At 43.6% G+C, this 20,910-nt stretch overlaps 1 protein-coding gene across 1 annotated transcript; it reads right to left on the reverse strand.

The window, feature by feature from the left end:
- Nucleotides 1–1,133: 1,133 nt before the first annotated feature.
- Nucleotides 1,134–20,457, reverse strand: si:ch211-233h19.2 (uncharacterized protein LOC565175 homolog). Its single transcript, XM_010883820.2, has 22 exons — nucleotides 20,173–20,457; nucleotides 17,173–17,296; nucleotides 12,458–12,647; nucleotides 12,207–12,354; nucleotides 11,235–11,324; nucleotides 10,930–11,035; nucleotides 10,639–10,791; nucleotides 10,217–10,305; nucleotides 8,353–8,533; nucleotides 8,140–8,268; nucleotides 6,778–6,868; nucleotides 6,609–6,711; nucleotides 6,320–6,457; nucleotides 5,979–6,242; nucleotides 5,642–5,815; nucleotides 5,366–5,552; nucleotides 5,013–5,109; nucleotides 3,715–3,816; nucleotides 3,276–3,402; nucleotides 2,622–2,800; nucleotides 2,363–2,537; nucleotides 1,134–2,138 (listed from the first exon to the last, which is right to left on the reverse strand). Exons 1-22 carry the CDS (start codon nucleotides 20,275–20,277, stop codon nucleotides 2,070–2,072), a joined length of 3,021 nt encoding a protein of 1,006 aa, XP_010882122.2. The 5' UTR covers nucleotides 20,278–20,457; the 3' UTR covers nucleotides 1,134–2,069.
- Between the last annotated feature and the right edge of the window lie 453 nt (nucleotides 20,458–20,910).

The raw sequence follows: 20,910 nt of genomic DNA on the forward strand, positions 1-20,910 counted from the left end.
GGGAGCTGGAGAATGTAATTGTCCCATAGCCCAGAGGCACAGAAGCCTTGTTCAGCCCAGACACACAGTAACACCCTCACAGCCCAGAGACCAGGAGGCTCAGCTGTCCCGAAGCGTTCACAACCCCCATCTGAGACTGTACCCGGCCGCATGTTGCTTCGGTCAACCACGTCTTGCTTTTATGATTCCCTTTTGCGCTGATGGAGTGGGAATGGGGTGTCGTATGAATAAGGGAGATGCTGATTGACAAAAGTTGTCCCAATCAAAAAGACCTTGTCACCACATCCCCCCTCTCCTATCATGTACCCGTCTTCCCATCTTTCTCCGGGATCCACAGCAGGCTCCTGTCGCTCACATTTACTGGTTTATGTTTGAGCCAAGACAAATAATGAAACCCATGCCAAAGGTTCTGTGAGCCTACTCTAACACGCCAAGCACACAGACGCGGAGCCTGAAAGATACATGGCCCGTCACTGCAGGTGACCGAGATAGACAGTTGGGTTTGCAATGGGATGGTTTGTGAGCTGTGCACAATCTAAAGCGGTGGCGTCCTGTTAAAATACTGATGAGGTGGCATGTGCCTATCCCCTTGGACAAAGACTACAGCGCCGGTTAACTTCAACAAATGACAGGGATTGTAATGTGTATATACAGTATTGGAGTAGGCTATGAAAGTGACTAATCATTTACTAGCAACGTAGACTAGTACAACAGAACAGTGAAGTTAAGTGTTTCACCATTATAAGTATCAATGGTAATGGTACCAAGTGTGTCTAAAGGTGTCTAATAATGTTAACTAATGATGTGCTCGCTTTCACAGCGTATTCTTAACTGGCATCCGTCAGTGGTAACCAGATTTCTAATAGAACAACCTAGAATATTCTAGAGTTAAGATAGAAGTTGGTCCTATCCCCACAGCTCTAGAAACACATTATCCTCTATCCTAGTCTAAACGATTAGAGGAAGACAATGCATCTGACCCTGGATGAGTGGTTAAGGACAATTTAACCCTTCTGCTCTGGGGTAAAGGTAAAACCTGACCTCTTTGGAAAAAGCAATACAGCTTATGATGTATGCAATAACAAAGACATGACATCATAATAAAAAATTACAAAATATATGTCGGTCTCTGATGCTTTTTGTGTGTGCAGACATTTTATTATAAGGGAAAGTACCAGTTGATATTGTACACAAATAAATTTGTTTATTTCACATTAAATAACAGAAAGGCAGACAGAATGTTATTGTATCTTTGAGTGCAAAATGTAACTTCACAACTCCTGAATGGAAACAGACAGGTAAGGGACATTGCCTCTTGACTATTTCCATGGCAACCCTAAGTCCAAACAGCCCGCTTAACGAGGAGAGAAATGTGTTAAGGCTCACAGGGGGGTGCAGGTCAGACTGAGATGAGACTGTACTAATGTGTGTGCGTGCATGCTGGGTATTTAGGGCTGTGTGTGCAATTCTGTAGATCTCAATGGATTAGACAGGTGCCCCCATGGTTAAAATCATCCCCTGGTCTATCAGAGGGAACAGTGGGACCTGTTTCTCAAGGGCCTTTCCTCAGATCACAATTTTCTTAGTGGGTGAATACAAAGCAACAAAACAAAAACATTCCAAAGATATGTTCTCTTTACCTGAGCAGACAAATACAATCTCCTACACCTCCCCCATGTACACCACACTTTCTGATACCGCCCCATACACACCACAATCTCTTAATCAACCCTATGTACACCACATTCTCTTACACCACCCCCATGCACACCACATTCTCTTACACCAACCCTATGTAGACCACATTCTCTTACACCAACCCTATGTACACCACATTCTCTTACACCAACCCTATGTACACCACATTCTCTTACACCACCCCCATGCACACTTGCCTTCAGATGGACTACTCTGTCCCACCCAGAGAGAAGGCCAGACCTTTGGCATGTTGGTGAGGTAATTGAATGTGCATTCTCAGGGGGTGTTTAATCCCTCAACAGTGGAGATCTGTTACTAGTCTTTGTAGAGCTAGGTCCCTAACCTCCCTCACTCTGTTCTTCACTCCTTCTTCAACCCCACACCAATCCATTTGACTGGGAGCTGTTCAACTGGACATTTTCATAGTTATCTCGGTTTCCCTGTGGATAAAACACAAACACACACATCAGTCCATGGCCTAGCATTAACATGGGCACACACTAACTAGTAACTGTATTTGTGGGTACTTTTGGAGACAAAACAAATCCCATTTAAATCCTACTTTCCTGAACCTCTGACATAAAACCTGAAAGAGGTCCTCACATGTCCAGAATTGCCATGGGTCATTGTACTGGTTTTAGCCCTACACATATCAGATCCTTACCCTCAATGCAATGGCTTTGAGTTTGCGGATCAGAGAGATTTTTTTGGAGTACACCACTTCGTCCTCCATGTCTCCCTCATTCTCCTCTCCCTCCATCATGGCACAGCTGTCCGCCCCAGGTAGTTCACACTCTTTATTGGAGGACATCACCAGTTTCGAGTACTTATACTCCAGTCTATCAGAGATGGTTAGGGGGGGGGTTAAAAATATATACAATACATCTATAGTTCAAACAGACGGAGACAGACAGAAAAACAACCTCTTGTTCTTCTTCCAGAAGTAGCAGGTGATGGAGAGGAGCACTGCGGCAGCGAAGACTCCTATCACCGCCCCCATCATTATCAAGAAATCCAGGCTCTCACAGGGCAAGGTCAACTTTTCGGGGAGGGACACCCCTCCTACACAACGCTTTGGTTCGTTCCACACAAACAGCTTGTCCTGGGGATGGGGAAAAACAAACATGAAGCAGAGCTGAACAGAAATTATGACTGTAGGTTGTCTTTCATTAGGATCCCCATGAGGTGTTCCCAAAGCAGCAAAACATGACAATACACAACATTAATACCAAGCAACAGTTCAAGGACAAAACTACAAATATTTCAAAAAGAACACCGTTACAAAAGAACTCACCCACCAAAGACTTTTTAATATGAAGTAGCGTTACAAATTGTTATTTACATGTATATAATTGGGGGTTCTTGGTCAACAATCTCCACAAAACACAAACATGTATTACTCAAAATGCAATGTCAAAGTAGAAGACATTTTCTTTCACACAGATTACATCTAATTCTCCTCGGGTTATTATTCTCCTTTTACTCTAAAGGTTATGCATTCCTGGGTCGTACAACACTGCCCATATTGCCAATAAGGTCCACTGTTCTTTCCATTCATTTTGGACGAGAAGACACACCTGTTGTCTGCCCTTGCAGGCTCCTTCTATCTGGTGATAGTCTTGAGGGCTACAGTGAGGACACGCTCCTGAGCTCTCCCACAGGATGTGGAATGTACAGCCATCACACGTCCCCGCCGGGCACTGACTACAAAAGGGAAGCACACTGTTACCATGTATTCATCAGTCTCAATTACATTTTATTTTACACACACACACACACACACATACCTCATAGAGTCAGATAACTACAGTAGCTGCTTGAAAGCAAAAAACAAACTGCTACATACAAAAGAGTCGCAAGAGGATTCTCTGAATTCTGAGAATTCAGCTAGCCGTTCGATTTAGGCTTGAAGTTCTTTCAAGTTTCTCCTTTGAGTAGTAATCTCCTTTGAGGCCACCATTACAGAGAAAGACGGGGGGGGGGGGGGCAGAGAAGAGGAAAGACCAGACATATTACCTTGGTACTGTGAGCTCCCCTTGTGTGCTCCTGTCTGGGTTACAGCGAAGCACCACCACCACACTGCGGCCTGCATCACATGACGAGGTGGCCTCCAGGGAACTAACCAATAAAAAAACCTTTTATTCAAATGTAACCCAAATTTACCTTCAATTGGCCAAAAAGAACACAATTAACTCAGTCAGAACCGCATTCATTCTCCAAGTACATTTACACACATTGAATGTGTGTTACTTGGGCGCTACTAGTGGTAGACAACTATAGAGACAGAACACAGGTACAATACACATAGCTGATATACAATTACAGTCAACCACTTTGGATGACGCACCACACAGTAATAAAAACAAGGAAAACACATTTACATTTGTGATCAGCGGGGAGTGTAAAATATACATGGATTTACAGCTGATGTAGACATTTTCAGTAGATTATATCTCGACGCCGGGAGATTAAGTACAGCTATTTAGTTTTCAGTCTGGAGGTGGCCCTATGCAGAGCCATTAAGTCTTATTAATCTCTATGGGACAGATGGCCGGTTGATGATTGCACCAGCATGGGGGATGGACCGTTTTGTTTATTAGGACCTGTACTGGCCGTCTTCCTTCTGCCTGCCAGAGGATCATGTCTGAAGAAGCGGGTGACTGAGGTGAAAGGGGTCAGAGGTCTATCCTACACGATTCCTTGCCTTGGAGTCACGTTGGACATTGATGGAGGGACGGTGGCGGCTGACATTTTCTACGCATCGTCCTGTTAATTAGCAGTTTAGCCGTGCAGTGGGCAGACCCAGATCCAAACCAGACCGTGGCGGAGGAGGGGAGGATGGACTTAATGATTCGTGTGCGAGATGTTTCATTTTTTCAGCTTATTGCCTTCTTCGTGATCACTGCTGGTCAAAAAGTCACTGACAGACGGAGCTAAACACGTTCAGCTCGAACACTTTCTCTTGTAGTTCTGGGATGATGGCGTCGAATACAAAGCTAAAGTCGGGAGAGAGAAAAAGCAGCATCCTTGCATCCATCTCTGGGTCGTTGAGGTGATGGTGGATGTGGTGGAGGCCCACGTTGATGGTCCATAGACCTGTTAACTCTATTACAGCAGTGGGTCAAGGAAGGGGTCAATGATAGGTTTGAGATGGGCTGGGTCATCCTTTCTAGACGTTTTTGCCCTAGACTGGATCAACGTTGAGGACTTTCAACAGGCAGACACAGAGCACTGCAGTAGTGACTGAAATGTCATTTATGCGATAAGGATGTTATAGTCTGTGTCGATAATGCGAGGCTGTTAGAGCAACATACCGGTAGTAGAAGTTGACATCTGGGATTTTGTTGCTGGTCTGCGGAAACAGGTCTGGTCTCGCCTGGACTCCATCCAGATTCAAAGCCACAGTCGCTCCTACATACATCAATCGATCCATTAACACCAGGCTTAAGTGTGTGTGCGCGCGCGTGTCTAAAATTCACTACATGAAAAGATTTTTAAAAATTGTGAGAAGCCTGGACTTTCTATCAGTCTTGACTTATTTCATAGGGTTATAGGTTTAAGATAAGGTTCATGAGTAAATGCTTAGGCCTAGAAGATGTGTTATTAAGAAAATGATTTCAATGAAATAAAATGATGTTAGTCATGAAAACATTGGACATGTCTGTACCCAGGAAGGTGTCTGCGAGGCTGATGGACTGGGAGGACAATGCTGTGCGAAAACCACGCCCACTGGAAGGAATGATGGTTGACTGACAGATGAAAGTATCCACCACGTTTGTTATTTCCCCCGATTCCCTCGGCGAGTCAGCACTTGATAGGTCAGTCACGTTGTCTGTACACACAGCCCTCCTACCCTGAGGAATTGAGGCCAAAATCAAATCAAAGTGTAGCAGTGGATACAAATACAATGTGTGTGTGCGTGCGTGCGTGCGTGCGCGCGTACCTCTCCTCCACAGAGGCTGATGTTGAAAAGATGGTAGTACTTGGTGCCCTTGGAGGTAAAACTGGGCCCATTCATCAGTGTTCCAACCGAGCCCAGAGAACTGTAGTCAAACCTCAGAGACACGTTGTTCTCAGAGTACGAGAACACACAGTCATTAAAGCAGCGGCTGTGGTCCTGTAAAAACACACACAAACATTATTCAGCCGAGCCCCAGCCTCTCTGTTTAAAGACAATGGACACACACTTTTACACACTTTATTCACTGCCCTACACCACGGCGCACACACACACACACACACACACACACACACACAGGACGTCTGCGGTAACACCGTACCTTGGTGCTCTTGCTGGCCGGCCCGCAGGGCGAGCAGGCCTCCGGACCCGGGGAGCTGTGTGAGGTCAGCCGTGTGTTGGGGGGGCACTCGGTGCACTGGCTGGTGTGTGGGTGTATGTAGTGGCCCGGGGGGCAGGGCACACACAGGGAGCCAGAGGGCTGGGCCAGGAGGGCACAGGCACGGCACTCCGACGACACCCCGTCCACACTGTTACTCACCGTGATGGAGTGGATACGCACCACATCGCTCACTTTCTGACGCACCTGGACGAAGAAAATAGCATTGTGTATACGTTAGGGTGGTGTCCCAGTGTGTATAGTGTGTGTGAGTGTGTACTTACGTCAGAGGGCTGGTTGGTTCTCTGGAAGGCCCATGTGTAGGAGACAGAGGCGTTCTTGTTCATGATGTGTGTGTAGGACTGCCTGTCCTTACTGCCGTTCCAGGATTCCAACACTTTGGTACTCTTCCTGTTCACATCCTGCACACAGTGACAACATTCCCAAGTAGCGTGCATATATCCGGCTAGTTCCCAGGTGCCAATAACAAAAGTCGCATCACAGGATTCGAAACACCCACATACGTCAGCGCGTTATCATACAGTTAGAAGGGAGCGTGGTTGTTGTCCTCACCACCATGAAGTAGAGCTCACAGTCAGCAGAACACACCATCTCGAATTCAAAGACGATACGGCCAAACTCCGTCCCGGCTCCCCCTGTCACTGAAGTAGGAGTCCTGCGGGGGGAGACATGTTAACGGAGGGAAATGGGGAAAGCGAGCTGTGGTGAGGTAATAACTCACTTGAAGCCAGGCACGTGGAGGTTTAGGATGAGGTAGTCATTATCAGAGCCCCCTGCTCCACTCTGGATGTGGTCCCCAGCTACCTCCCAGCCTGACAGACACAAACATGTCAAAACCATCATGAATGCAGCCTGCAGAAAGCCTATTGGAAGCCTACACATTCTGTTGCACCAGAGAACCATATCCGCCCCACATCGGACCTCTTATTATTGTGAAATGACATTATATATTACAAAGACAAAACTGAAATATCTTAGGGGGAGGGAGGCTACATTCTTCTTTACGAGATGGTTAAAGCTTTATCTGGTTCTTTGTGGTGTTTCGATGGGCAGCGATCTTGCAAGTTATACCAGAAATGTTCAGTTGGGATTGAGTCTGGTCTCCGTCTGGGCCATCCAAGGACATTTACCATATGAATCCTTGGCCACTTGCCTGTAGCTTTGGCTGGGTGCTTTGGATAGTTGTCTTGCGGGAAGGTGCCTTTGCCCTCTTTGGATTCAGTCTCTCATCCAGTTTGGATGATTAAGACAGGGTGTTCGTGGTGCCAAACATCTTCCACATCTTAATAATTGTTTTGACAGCGTTGCAAGAAATATTTGTAGGATATTAGCCATTATGTATAGTGGCCACTTTAGCTAAGAACGTATCCGGGAGCCAAGGGAGATCGTTTTTTATCGCAGTATGTGTAGTCTCGTAGGTGTTCAAATTAATCTCAGCCCATTGGCTAATTACAGTCACGAGCATTGACAGAATGCAACTTCCTGTGAACGAATACAAGCGGATGTTCTGATGTATAACAAAGCGTACATTCAAACGATAATTCCACATATTCAAACCCTTTAAAACCTTTATTACGCATCCCCTGATCCGTGTCTCTAAAGATCTGTCCCTTATTTACTTTGAAAGCTCCATGGTGTTTATTGTTGAGCGTTCGCTTTGCGATTCACAACCCAACAGAGGGAACCCACCGAAACTGATGAAGTTATCCTGAAATCGCGTGAATCACTCGAATTCAACACAGGGGGAGGCCAACTCACATGTTATTTTGATGGTGAATGGTTAGAGGTTACGCAAATTTAAGATTTCTATATTTATTAATGTTGATTTTTTTCAATTCTGTATATTTAATATGCAATATAATTTCATAATAATAATAAAATAAATTGTGGTGTGTAGAAAGGTGGGGGGGGGGGGGGGGGGGGGGGGGGGTCCTAATTAAAATACATTAAACTTTGAGGCACCAACATGACGAAACATGAACTGTTTTACAAGGCGTTGAGACTCCAGTAGCACCGGCAGCCAAAGTGACAACAAAACAGTTAGAGCACCTAGGTCTCAGAGAGAGCAGTTACACCCACACACCATTCATGCCGTCACACTTGGAGTTCCCCACATTGAAGCAGGACGTCTTCATGTTGGCCGGAAGGACGTTCCACCACTTATACTGGTAACCAACAACAGGCTCAGTACCTGCTGGACAAGACTCACACGCTGGCAGGGAGGAACAAACACATATTAGAATGTAGGTAATACAACAAATCAGAGCCATTGGTAATGAGAGAGAAAGACTGTCACCTTTGACCCCGTCAGAGAAAGTCCCTGGGGGGCAGGGAGAGCAGGTAGCTGTGTCATTGTTATAGAAGCCTGGGTTGCAGGGGGGGCAGGGTTCCCGGGCACCAGAGGGGGGTAGTGTTTCAGCCCCGGCCACACTGACTAAACAGATCTGAGGCTGAACCCACCTGTACATTACTTGTGTCTGTAACAGAGATGGAAAGAGGTCTCATCTGTGTATCCACATCATCATAGCAGCTGTTCCAGCATGGGCAACGCCATTATACCATGTTCGTGTTCAAGTACTACATTTCCGTATAATTAATTCAGGGGTTCCTGCATAAGACCCAGTAGCAGTTATGATCACATGACCACCTGAGCCATCAGGAGCGATCAGCTAATAAACATAAAATGGAAATAAGTCACATGATCAAGTCATTCTGACCAATTGAAAACAGATGTACTGAAAACAATACAATCATGAATACAATATCCACCTGTGTCAAACATACTTGGTTGGACAGGTTGTAGAAAGGTACACACCAAAACAAGAACTGCAGCATTGAAAGTTCCCAGGAACACAATGGGACCGTCGTTGTGAAATGGAAGTTTGGAAGCACCAAGACTCCTAGAGCCGTCCGTCTGGCCAAGGTAAGTAACAAGACCTTTGGCCAGGTGGTGAACAAGAAGCCAGTGGCCATTCTAACAGAGTTTCTCAACAGACCATGTCTGCAGCACTCCACCAGTCAGGCCTTTATGGTAGAGTGGCTAGATGGAAGCCACTCCCCAGTAAAAGACAGATGACATGTTGGCTGAAGGACTCTCAGATCATGAGGTAAATGATTCTCTAGTGGGATTAGACCAGAATGCAACCATTAGGCCTGAATGCCAGGTAATGATCATCACCTGGCTCATATCCCTATAGTGAAGCATAGTGAGACCGGTCAGGATGGATGGAGCAAAATAGAGACAAGTCCTTGAAGAAAACCTGATCCAGATCGCCCAGGACCTCAGACTGGGGCACAGATTCATCATTCAGCACAAAACCGAATCGAAGCACACAGCCAAGACAACACTGGAGTGGCTTCAGGACGATCACAGTTCACTGACACTCCCCAGCCCATCTGACAGCTTGAGAGGATCTACAAGGAAGAATGGGAGAAACTCCAGATACTGGAGTTTGTACAGGTATGACCATGAAGCCTAGAGGCTGTGATCGTAGCCAAAAGCATTTCTACTAAATACTGCATGAACGTTCTGAAAACTGGAGATATTTCTGTTTTTTATATTCAATATTGTGTTCATTGTTGTTATAGACTGAATACTTAGAAAATGTGGAGAAAGTGAAGGACCCAGAATACTTTCTGAAGGCCCTTAATAATGTAACGTGACATGGTATCAAACAAAGACAAACAGATACACGATCTACTGAGGTAACATAGTCAGCACTGAAATTACACATTAAAGTTGACAAATACTTTACCACACATCTCAGCAAGGTATAACATGTTGTGACTAAGACTTCCTTGAGTTACCCCATTTAGATATAATTCTGATAGTTTTGAGGGCGAAATGTTTCTACTGTACAGTGACTCACATGACAGTGTAAAATACAGCAACTCACACTGAATCACACCTCTTCAAAGCAACATTTTTCATAATCAGTTGCAAACATTTTTTTATTTTAGACTTTATTAAACACTGAAGCAGATGATCAAACCCTCTGTCTCAGAGCAGACAAACCCCAAGGCTACTGGTTTAGTTGGAAATTAAATGGTCACAGGAGCAAGCAACTAACCCTGGCTATGACCCTTCTGGAGAACCCCAAAACAACCTTAGATATGTGTGAAACGTCTAGTGACGTGTAAACTGAGGAGGGTCTTTTCACCTTGCCCTCTTTGTCACAGGGGGTGTGGATCTGGAAATAATCCTTTGTGGAACACGGCGGTCTTGCTTTACACCCACTTGATCCCTCCGCTGGAAGACAGAGGGAAGGAGGGGGACAGTGTGTGTGAGAGAGAGAGAGAATGTTTTACACACTCACGTTTCAACTCGTGTGTGAGTGCGTTTACCTGTACCGCTCCGCATGCTAGTACAAAATGTGTGTGTGTGTTATTGTTCTTGTGAGTTTTAGGGTTAGAATTAAGGTTCAGGATTAAAACGTTAGGGTTAGGTTGAGATTTTGGGGGGTTACCATTAAGGTCAGGGGTTGGGGGAAAATATTAATACATTTTGGTCCCACAAAAGTGCCCACACGTGAAACAAGCGTGTGTGTGAGAAGCGCGTGTGTGCGCGCGAGCGTGCACCTACGTGCATAGTGTGTGCTGGTATTGCACAGGGTACAGGAGCTGGCACCGTGACCCGAGTGGGTGTCCCTGGGGCAGGGTTGACATCTGGAGGACCCTGGGGTTGGACTAAACGTCCCTGGTTTACATGGAAAACACTCAGACGTATAGGCTACTCCTACAGAGACAGAAGAGCACAGACGCACAGCGGGAAACAGGAATGAACCCCTATCTGGGGAGGCGGGTTTGATTGTATTATCTAACCTGTAACTGAACTAATGCCTGAGCTGGATAGGTGAAAAACGACAGGTCCTACCCTCTATGTGCACGTTCTTCAGCAGAACAGGTTTTAGTACTTTAGTTCCTATTACAATCCCAGCTGTCCTCCAGTACAAGATGTTAGTGCCAGATTTCAGATTCACCTGGAACAAGAACACACAATCAACTCATGGGTTAACGCACAAAATGATCCAACCAGTGTTTTACACCATCCATTTCAGAGTAGAGAGCTGTAATTGGAATATCCATCTAGTCGTTGAGAGAATCCCAAGACCAAACACAAGGTGGTGCTGTAACCTCCTAGACAAAGTAATAGACTGGTGTTCTCCAGGCCTGTCTTACGGAGTGTGTGGCCCAATTCCCTTGAGTGGTGAGCTGAAGCCACTTCTTATCAGCTGTCTGGTCCAGCTCCTGACACTGGTCGTTCTGGATCTGCCGAGCAATCAGAACATCTGACAATTGGTTTGAGACTTTCATCATATATTGAGTTTACTAGTGCTACGGAGGAGACCATGGAAAAGTAATGAGTGAAGACTCACAGGAATCAAACAGTAATGAGTGAAGACTCACAGGAATCAAACAGTAATGAGTGAAGACTCACAGGAATCAAACAGTAATGAGTGAAGACTCACAGGAATCAAACAGTAATGAGTGAAGACGCACAGGAATCAAACAGTAATGAGTGAAGACGCACAGGAATCAAACAGTAATGAGTGAAGACGCACAGGAATCAAACAGTAATGAGTGAAGACGCACAGGAATCAAACAGTAATGAGTGAAGACGCACAGGAATCAAACAGTAATGAGTGAAGACGCACAGGAATCAAACAGTAATGAGTGAAGACGCACAGGAATCAAACAGTAATGAGTGAAGACGCACAGGAATCTAACAGTAATGAGTGAAGACTCACAGGAATCTAACAGTAATGAGTGAAGACTCACAGGAATCTAACAGTAATGAGTGAAGACTCACAGGAATCTAACAGTAATGAGTGAAGACTCACAGGAATCTAACAGTAATGAGTGAAGACTCACAAGAATCTAACAGTAATGAGTGAAGACTCACAGGAATCTAACAGTAATGAGTGAAGACTCACAGGAATCTAACAGTAATGAGTGAAGACTCACAAGAATCTAACAGTAATGAGTGAAGACTCACAGGAATCTAACAGTAATGAGTGAAGACTCACAAGAATCTAACAGTAATGAGTGAAGACTCACAGGAATCTAACAGTAATGAGTGAAGACTCACAAGAATCTAACAGTAATGAGTGAAGACTCACAAGAATCTAACAGTAATGAGTGAAGACTCACAAAGAACTGGAAGAAGAGGTTGTCATCTGGGTACTGGTATTCAAAGCTGACTGATCCCTGTTTCTTCAGATGGACGGCATAGATCAGAGAGACAGTACACTCATCTCTATTAGACTCCAGGTAACTTCCCTGAGGGATCCATGACGAACTGCGCGCGCACACACACACACACACACACACACACACACACGTGAGAACTGCAAGGCTACAATTATTTCAAACCATGAGCTAAACCCCTCCCTCTCACACACCTGTTGCAGCTGAGGTTGTCGTCACCCCCGGGACCGTTGTCGAGGTCAGTTGCCAGGGAACTGAACCCTGCGGGCAGGCTTTCCCAGTCATCAAAACGAACACCACTGCCCAAAGAGTAGGTCCCTGCTGCACACTGAGTACACTCCTGAGCAGACAGCTCCAGAAACTCCCCTGCCTCACAGGAAAATGCTAGAGGGCAGAGAGAGAGACAAACAGACAAAGAGAATATATTGATTCAAACATTTTCTGGCAAAATTGGAACTCCCTACTAAAACTGATCAAGAATAATCGGCTATGCAAAATGGTGACATATGGAAGAACCATTTTGAAGAACTATACAGAAACATGACAATAAATTTGAAACAAAAAGAAATGAATAACTCAAACAACTTTAATATGCCATAAAAGAAAACCAGAATCGAATAGATTTCCCGATAACTGAAAAAAATACAGGCCCTTAAACTCAAAGTTTGCGGTATTAATGGGATATTAAACAAAATGATAAGATTAGAAATTCAACACCACCATACTGCACAAACTACACAAACTATTCTGTGCCATCATAAACAACAAATACATGAATTATCTAGGTGAACACACTGTCCCTGAGCAAAAGTCAGATTGGATTCCTACCAAATCATCGAAAAGCAGATCATATTGTATTACCATGCACACCCTCATCAATAAACACAAATAAAAACAAAACGATTTTCTCAAGATTTTGAAAAAGCATGAGATTCAATTTGGCATGAAGGGATTTCACTATAACTAACTGAAAGTGGTGTGGAGGGAAAAACATTATATTATTAAATCAATGTACACAAATAACAAATCTGCATCCAAAATTTGAGATGAACAGCCAGAATTATTTTCTCAAGGGTGCAGAATAAAACAAGGGAACGACTTAAGCTCAAGCCTATTTAACAGCCTCTCATTTCTGGCAAAGCGTTCTGGAATAGACAGGAGGCTGAGGCAGAGTGAAGAAGCAGCGGAGCATCGATGCACAACAGGGACATTGTGATCTACCCAAGTCCAGCGGAAGACAAGGAGAGTGACAATAAGTTATTGTTTAAATGGAAATCCTGAAACTGACTCATTTACGCTCCTTAGAAAATTAGCGTGGAACCCGCAAACTGTTGTTCTTTTAGTCAGTTCGCTCTTCACAAAAACATCTGCACTTTCAACCAGTTGGCTAGACTATTATTTTATATATATATATACACACACACACACATACAGCAACAAATCTGATGTGGTCTAATTTGGAACACCCATGGGCTTAAAGGGTACATCAGGTAAACATTATGCCCAAGTCTTTCAACATATTGACAAATTAAACAAAAGAAACATCAGAAATTGGTATAAACTCATTATTGACAATTCAAATGAGAGATTAGTTCAATTTTAACTAGAAGGTTCTCACTTAAATGGCATATGGACAGAAAGCAGCAAGGCAAGCCTTGATGAGAGTCACAAGAAGGGGATCCAGAGAGCAGGTAGTTTTGATGATATAAGTTAGACATACCAATTAGGATCTGGCTCAAAATATTTGAATGTATAATTGAACCAATTTCATTACATGGCAGTGAAGTATGTGGCCTGCTGACAACAAGAATTTGACAAATGGGACAAACACCATTGAAAGCCTACATGCAGAATTCTGTAAGAGCATCCTGAGAGACCAGAGAAAAACTCCAAACAGCACATGCAGAGCAAAACTAGGCCAATTCCCTCTTCTGGTTACAATCCAAAAAAGAGCCACCAAATTTAATAATCATAATCAAAACAAGCCACCCACACTCCTACCACTACAAAGCCTTCCAATGCCAGGAGGAAACCATAGAGAACAGCCCTCTCAGCCAGCTGATACTGAAGTTCACAAACCAATACCAACCAAACAAAAAATCACAACAGCACTCAGACAATCTGGCCCAATCAAATTATTACAAAACACAAAGAATATGACATCGCCTATTGGAAAAACACATAAAAATCAAGGCAAACTTCATTTTTATTTGGCCTTAAACAGACAACAGTAGCAGACCATCTGACCACTGTGACAGACAGAAGACTTAGAAAAACACCAACACCAACTAAATACAAGAACTATGTTTACCAAAATGAAATACTTTTTAAGAACAACAGAAATCAAGAAAATGCACCTTATTCTAGGAGAAAAACCCAGCTGTGCCACATCAGCTTCAGAATATATAGCGTCCTCCCACACTGAATAATGAATCAGGACAATCATATGAATGCCTGCATCCTTTCCAATACCTGGAACTGGATCTGTTTTGTTTGTTTGGCCTTTAATTTCAATATACAGTACTGTTTAAAAGTATTGGGCACCGGGGAGTCAAAATAGAGTCATTTATTTGTATAGCAAGAGTTTATTAGTCAAAAGATTATATGAATATAATATTATAATTTTTTTATTAAAACATCCTACCCAGGTGGATGGCCTTGTTTTGACTTTCAGGTGCCTGGGACTTTTGCAAAGTACTGTATTTTTATGTTTGCTTTAGCAATGTACAGTATGTAGTAACACATTCCATGCCAACAAAGAGATTTGAACTGAATAGAGAAATAGACAGAGACAAACAGAGAGAGTTTGAGTTTTAAAAGCTCTTTATTGGGTCTAAGAGCCCACAACACATCAAATACTTAAACAACAAGTACAAGCACAATTTAAAAGCACAACCCCAAGTCATCCACCACAGTATCACAACACCAAGTCGTCATCCACCGCAGTATCACAACACCAAGTCGTCATCCACCGCAGTATCACAACACCAAGTCGTCATCCACCGCAGTATCACAACACCAAGTCGTCATCCACCGCAGTATCACAACACCAAGTCGTCATCCACCGCAGTATCACAACACCAAGTCGTCATCCACCGCAGTATCACAACACCAAGTCGTCATCCACCGCAGTATCACAACACCAAGTCGTCATCCACCGCAGTATCACAACACCAAGTCGTCATCCACCGCAGTATCACAACACCAAGTCGTCATCCACCGCAGTATCACAACACCAAGTCACCCACTGCAGTATCACAACACCAAGTCATCCACCGCAGTATCACAACACCAAGTCATCCACCACAGTATCACAACACCAAATCATCCACCACAGTAAAAACCCCAAGTCATCCACCACAATAAAAACCCCAAGTCATCCACCACAGTAACACAACACCAAGTCATCACAAAAATCCCTGACTATCCCAGATGCCCATGAACAGCTCAAGGTTCCTAACCAGTTTATTGAAGTATAGCTGCCAGCATCCTCTCAAACATATATCCCAGGCCCAAAATTCTATTATTCTGTGTCTTCCAAATTGCCAATTTAGCTGCCCCTAACACAAAATTAAGCAAAACGACTACACCTTAGGTCTAAATATAAACAGTTGGGAAGTAAAATATTCACCCAAAACAGAGAACCAACCAGAGACCAGGACAAAACTCAGCACAAAACAGTTTTGATAGAGACAGAAAGAGAGAGGGAAAGAGAGACAGAAAGAGAGAAAGGGACAGAGAGAGATTGAATTGAGAAACAAAGAGACAGAGAGAGATAAACACACAGAAAGGAAACATTCAACTTCTAGGGTGGCACCTCCATAAAGCTAGAGACAGTCTCCTGTAAGTGTTTTTCACCTGTCCATTCTTCTTGCTCCAATGCGGGGGAATAAAGACAAGGACACTTCAAAACTCTCCCACAGTTTGGGTGAGCGCCAGAGAGGAAATGCAGCTTGCCAGGAGTCAGGGTGGGGCAAGGCAGCACATTATGGCATTTATGCGAGATCATGGAAGAGATTTGGTAGATCCTTTGTTTATACCAAAGTTTCTAACACCTTCACGAGTGGATGTGCCCACATTTGGGCTGGTAACTGATCAGAGATGCACGACAGCCTTTCAATGATGTCCCAACGTTTCCACGGAGACAAGACCCCTAATCTCTACATCCTGTTGAAGGGGTGTGTGTGCATAATGCCCGTGTTTTTGGGTGTCTGGGTAAGACTGTAAAACACCACAGCCTTAAACGCAGTGCAGCAGTACAGCCACCTCGTCACACGAAACAATAATCTTGTCCAGAATTCTCCAGCTGTTTCCCTCAGCGTCTGTCCCACAGGCTCAATCAAACAAACAGGTCAGAATCTTAAAAACCTTCCAAGTAACAGTACGACCACAACTACACTGCAATTCAAGTATGCATGCTGTCCTATGCAGCCTTGGCCTGGGGTTAGCGTTTAGTACATTGAGGAGGACCAGAGTATCTCTTCAGGCAAGAGTCGGTCAGCGACCTATAATGACCGATGAGGACTTGGAGCGCCGTATATAGCACCGCTCTACTGAGCTTTGGCATGGTTAGGGGCAAACTCCTGTCATCCGCCCAGCAGTACACACACCAGACATTAGCCATGAGGTTGAGAGGGGAGGCCCTGGTAGCTGTGATGGGAATGACACCAGGGTTAACAGCGCTGTAAAACGCCCCCTCCGAAATACAGCACCCATTTCCCATTCACTTCCTGTCCTGTGGCGGTGGGATTCTGACTGGGATTAAGTGGTTGTCTGTAACGTTCTGAAGTTATTGGCCTGTTATCCCAACATGAAGCCAGCTCTGCGCCTGTGGTTGGTTGGAGCAGAGCCAGAGAGCCAATGAGATAAGAGGTGCGGAAAACACACACCCACCCCAGAAAATACTTACTGCACTCTGTTCCTCTTACAGGTTCTGGTAGGCTAGTGCAGGATCCTTGGCCCCTCTGAGGAATTGCTACTCTCCATCGAGACCCTGTACTGTCACATTCTGTGTACTCATAGTAATAATCCTTCTGCAACCAGAGAGAGAGACAGAAATTATTACACAATGAGGAAGGGAAAAAGAAAGAGATAGAGGCTCCAAAACAGTTGGTTTTGGGGCTCTGTTTATTAACCAAACAAGACCAACAGAGCCACGCAGAACAAAAAATTATTTGGAATGAACAAAATAAATCTTATGATATTTTTCCCTTAACAGACACACAGTGGCAAAACACACAATCACAGTAACAAACCACTACAAGTAGGAAAAACAATTGTTTTGGCAATGCAAATGCTTCCCATGCCAATAAAGCCTTCCAATTGATTGAGTGAGTGTTCAGGGCGTGAGTAATCAGTGCGTGCGATAAACAGTGAGACAAAATAAGGATAGGTTGGTCGGCAAACATCAAGATCACAAGGGCACTGAGTCATCATCCACTTTCCTCCACTAGGTTCTCAGGCCACGTCCACTGCCTACCATCCTGACCTAGTGGGTACACATAACATTCCATCACCATGGATACGGAAAACCAAGGAACCACTCATATCCAATGGTGGAGTGGTAAAAAAATAAAAGAATAATAGTATTTATTAATAAAATAAGTAGGTGGTCGCAGTGAAAAAGTAACGCTCCCTATACTCTCAATGCATTTTTCCACAAAGCTGGGTATTCTGCTAGGAAAAACAAACAGCTTGGTAAACTGCAAACTCTCCACTAAAACACTGAGTGGGTCAGTAGATGACTGTCCCTGTCCAGCAAATCAGAATGCATTCTGACACTGTTCCTAGAACATTCATTAGGTTGGGACAAAAGTTCCAGTAGCGCTACTGATGAATATACATAAATATTTGCCTGATGTTGAAAGCATAGATATAAAACACTGTATGGTTGAAAGAACATGTCCAGACCAAATATCACATTACCAGGGAAATGTTATAAGAATCATAGGGTATTGTTCTGGGTGGTTGTTTTGCATAAAATGTATTGCATGTCATGGGAACATTCCAAGGCTATTTAAATAAAAAAAAATAAAAAAAATTAAATACAAATATTGTTTTAAGAACATTCATCATGAAGGAAGTAGGAGGTAGAAGTTGTCAACTGTATGCAGTCCTTAAGCTCAGTCCTTAATAGCAGTGAAGTTTGGGGGACTTGAGATTTTTGAGTTTATAATTTTCCCAGTGAGAACATTGTTTAAGTGTAATTTCACACACAAATATTCTGTGGGTTACATGGTTTACCATCCGGGTTACCGACATGTAAAGAGAGTATGACTTAGATGTCTGTTGAATTTGAAATCAATGATTGCCAAACCAAACAAGCGAATGAAATATGGAGTGTTAATTTTTTTACACACACACACACACGGCATCATAATGTGGGCCTCAGATACATACAAAAATGGCAGATACAATGAATACAAATTGTATACAAACAACTTGGCCCCTTGTTTCCGCAAATGTTGCGCTTTTTTAAACATCCCTGTTAGAGAGCATTTCTCCTTTGCTAAACAAACCAACTCAGGAAAAAAAAGCTGGTGGCCTACATGTTGCACTTTACCATTTTTGATTGGTGTCTAGGAAGCTGTAGAACCAAAGCCACAATTTGCGTCAGACATTTGTCTTCGGACTCTTGGGAACAACTACTTCAAGGTCTCACAGCGAGTGATGGAACTGATTGAAATGCTATCGGTGCCAACCGCAGCGCTAACTGACTAGCCTTTTCACAGCCATTATATATTCACCCCCCTTTGACCTTGATCTCTCCTGCAACCCAAGCAGCTGAGTTATCTAGGTCACGGCACCAATGTAACCACTTCATTTTGTCTGCCCACCCAGGGCTTGAACCACAGAACTGTGTTGTTAAAGTCTCGTTACCACTGCCGCCGCAGCCCAGAGCTAGGGAAACCCCTAGCGGCGTTCACAAATTAGAAACTCCACACCCGTTTCTTCCACATTCAGAAATACCTGAACATTTCCCTATGGGGTTATCTTTTAATGGTAAATTCAATACGCAAAATGAATATGCTTAAATAAAAGCTAGAAAACGAACATTAACATAATCGTAATTGTTTGCTTTGAAACCCAAACTCTTGAGTGTAGAGCCAAAGGAACAAAAAGCTTCAATTTCAAAATAATTATGACCATTGCAAATTATTTTTGATGGTACAGTAGAAGGGGTGAGATTGGGTCTGGGCAGACAATTAGAGTTGGTGTCAGTTTGACTTTAACAGAGGCCAGGCTATGCTGGTGCCTGCCGTGTACTACAGAACAGAGGTGAGGATAGAGAGCGAGAAAGATGAAAGGAAGGAAAGGCAGCTCCATATGCAGGAAACTGATAACACAGCCCTGGAGTCCTGGTGAGAGAACACAAAACAGAACGATCGTGCGTGCTCGCACGCGCGCACGCACGCACGCACGCACGCACACTCTGGAACCTTTACCTTACTCGGTCATTAAACTGTGCAAGTTTCTTAAACCCACCAACAATCCCGAAGAATTCCAAAAGATTTGCTGATTGCTTCACTGACAGGTGCCCCGAGAAACAGAATGAGAGTAAAATGTGGGCGTTTTATATTTAGACACACATACGTGTCCGTTACTGTCAATAGTATTAATAATATTAGCCATTCGACGGAATAAAATCTGTTCAGCCCTCGTGGTACCATTATGTGCCTGACTTATCATGCCCCATTGAGACATGCAAACTACATTAGTCATGCTTGCTATATTCCTCTTCTAAGTAATTGAATTAACAGTCTGCTAAATATGAGCTTGTGTTTCTTCTACCGGCCTATATGTTGGCTACTATTTGTATGTGTAAAGGACATAAGCCTACTACAACTCGTAAAAAAATCTCACACCACAGCACAGCACACAGCAGCCTTCATCCGCGTCCTGATCTCACCTCAGTGCATTGATGTGGTCCCTTCGCCCCGAATGCTATCGGAAGAGATAGGAATAAAACGCTACCAGCGATAAACCAAGACGGGGGCGGCATTATCGGAATCATAAAACAATGTCAAACGATTCAGTGGATCATAGTCAAGAAGTGATAATTAATTAATTGATATCCGAATCACGTCTAGGCTCAAAATGTTTTTTTCCCCCGTTCCACCTGCTAATAAACAGCTTGGGGTTCCAGTTGGTTGAATGTATATGAAGCTAGCCACAGTAGCCGTGAGACATAATTGTGGATTCCTAGCGTCTCCCAGTTCCGCCTTCAAAATAAACGTCGGTCATTCATAGCAATGAAGATTGTAAAATATTTGTGACGTAACACATTTTTAATACTAGGAAAGTTGTTAAATAATAATGATTATTATTTTACGGAACAAAATGATTTTTTTGTGCACCCATGAAATTAGGTATCAAGCGTACTCAGTGACACTGCAGGAATATCTGAAGACTGAAGATATAATTAGCGTCCCAGGCCTTATGCTAGATCTTTTGGATAAACATGTTTTCCCAATAGTGGTTCTTCTATTATTGGCTAACTAAAGAGCCTAATCCTGATAATTTACAGGTGATTGTCCATAACAGCCTAGACACGGACCCTAGAAATTTAATTTGGCCTTTGATGACGCGCTAACAGACAGAACTTTTGTAATTAGCAGATTTATCTTATTCAGTAGTTTAAAGATTG

This window comes from Esox lucius, chromosome 19 (assembly GCF_011004845.1).
Source record: "Esox lucius isolate fEsoLuc1 chromosome 19, fEsoLuc1.pri, whole genome shotgun sequence".
Lineage (NCBI taxonomy): Eukaryota > Metazoa > Chordata > Actinopteri > Esociformes > Esocidae > Esox > Esox lucius.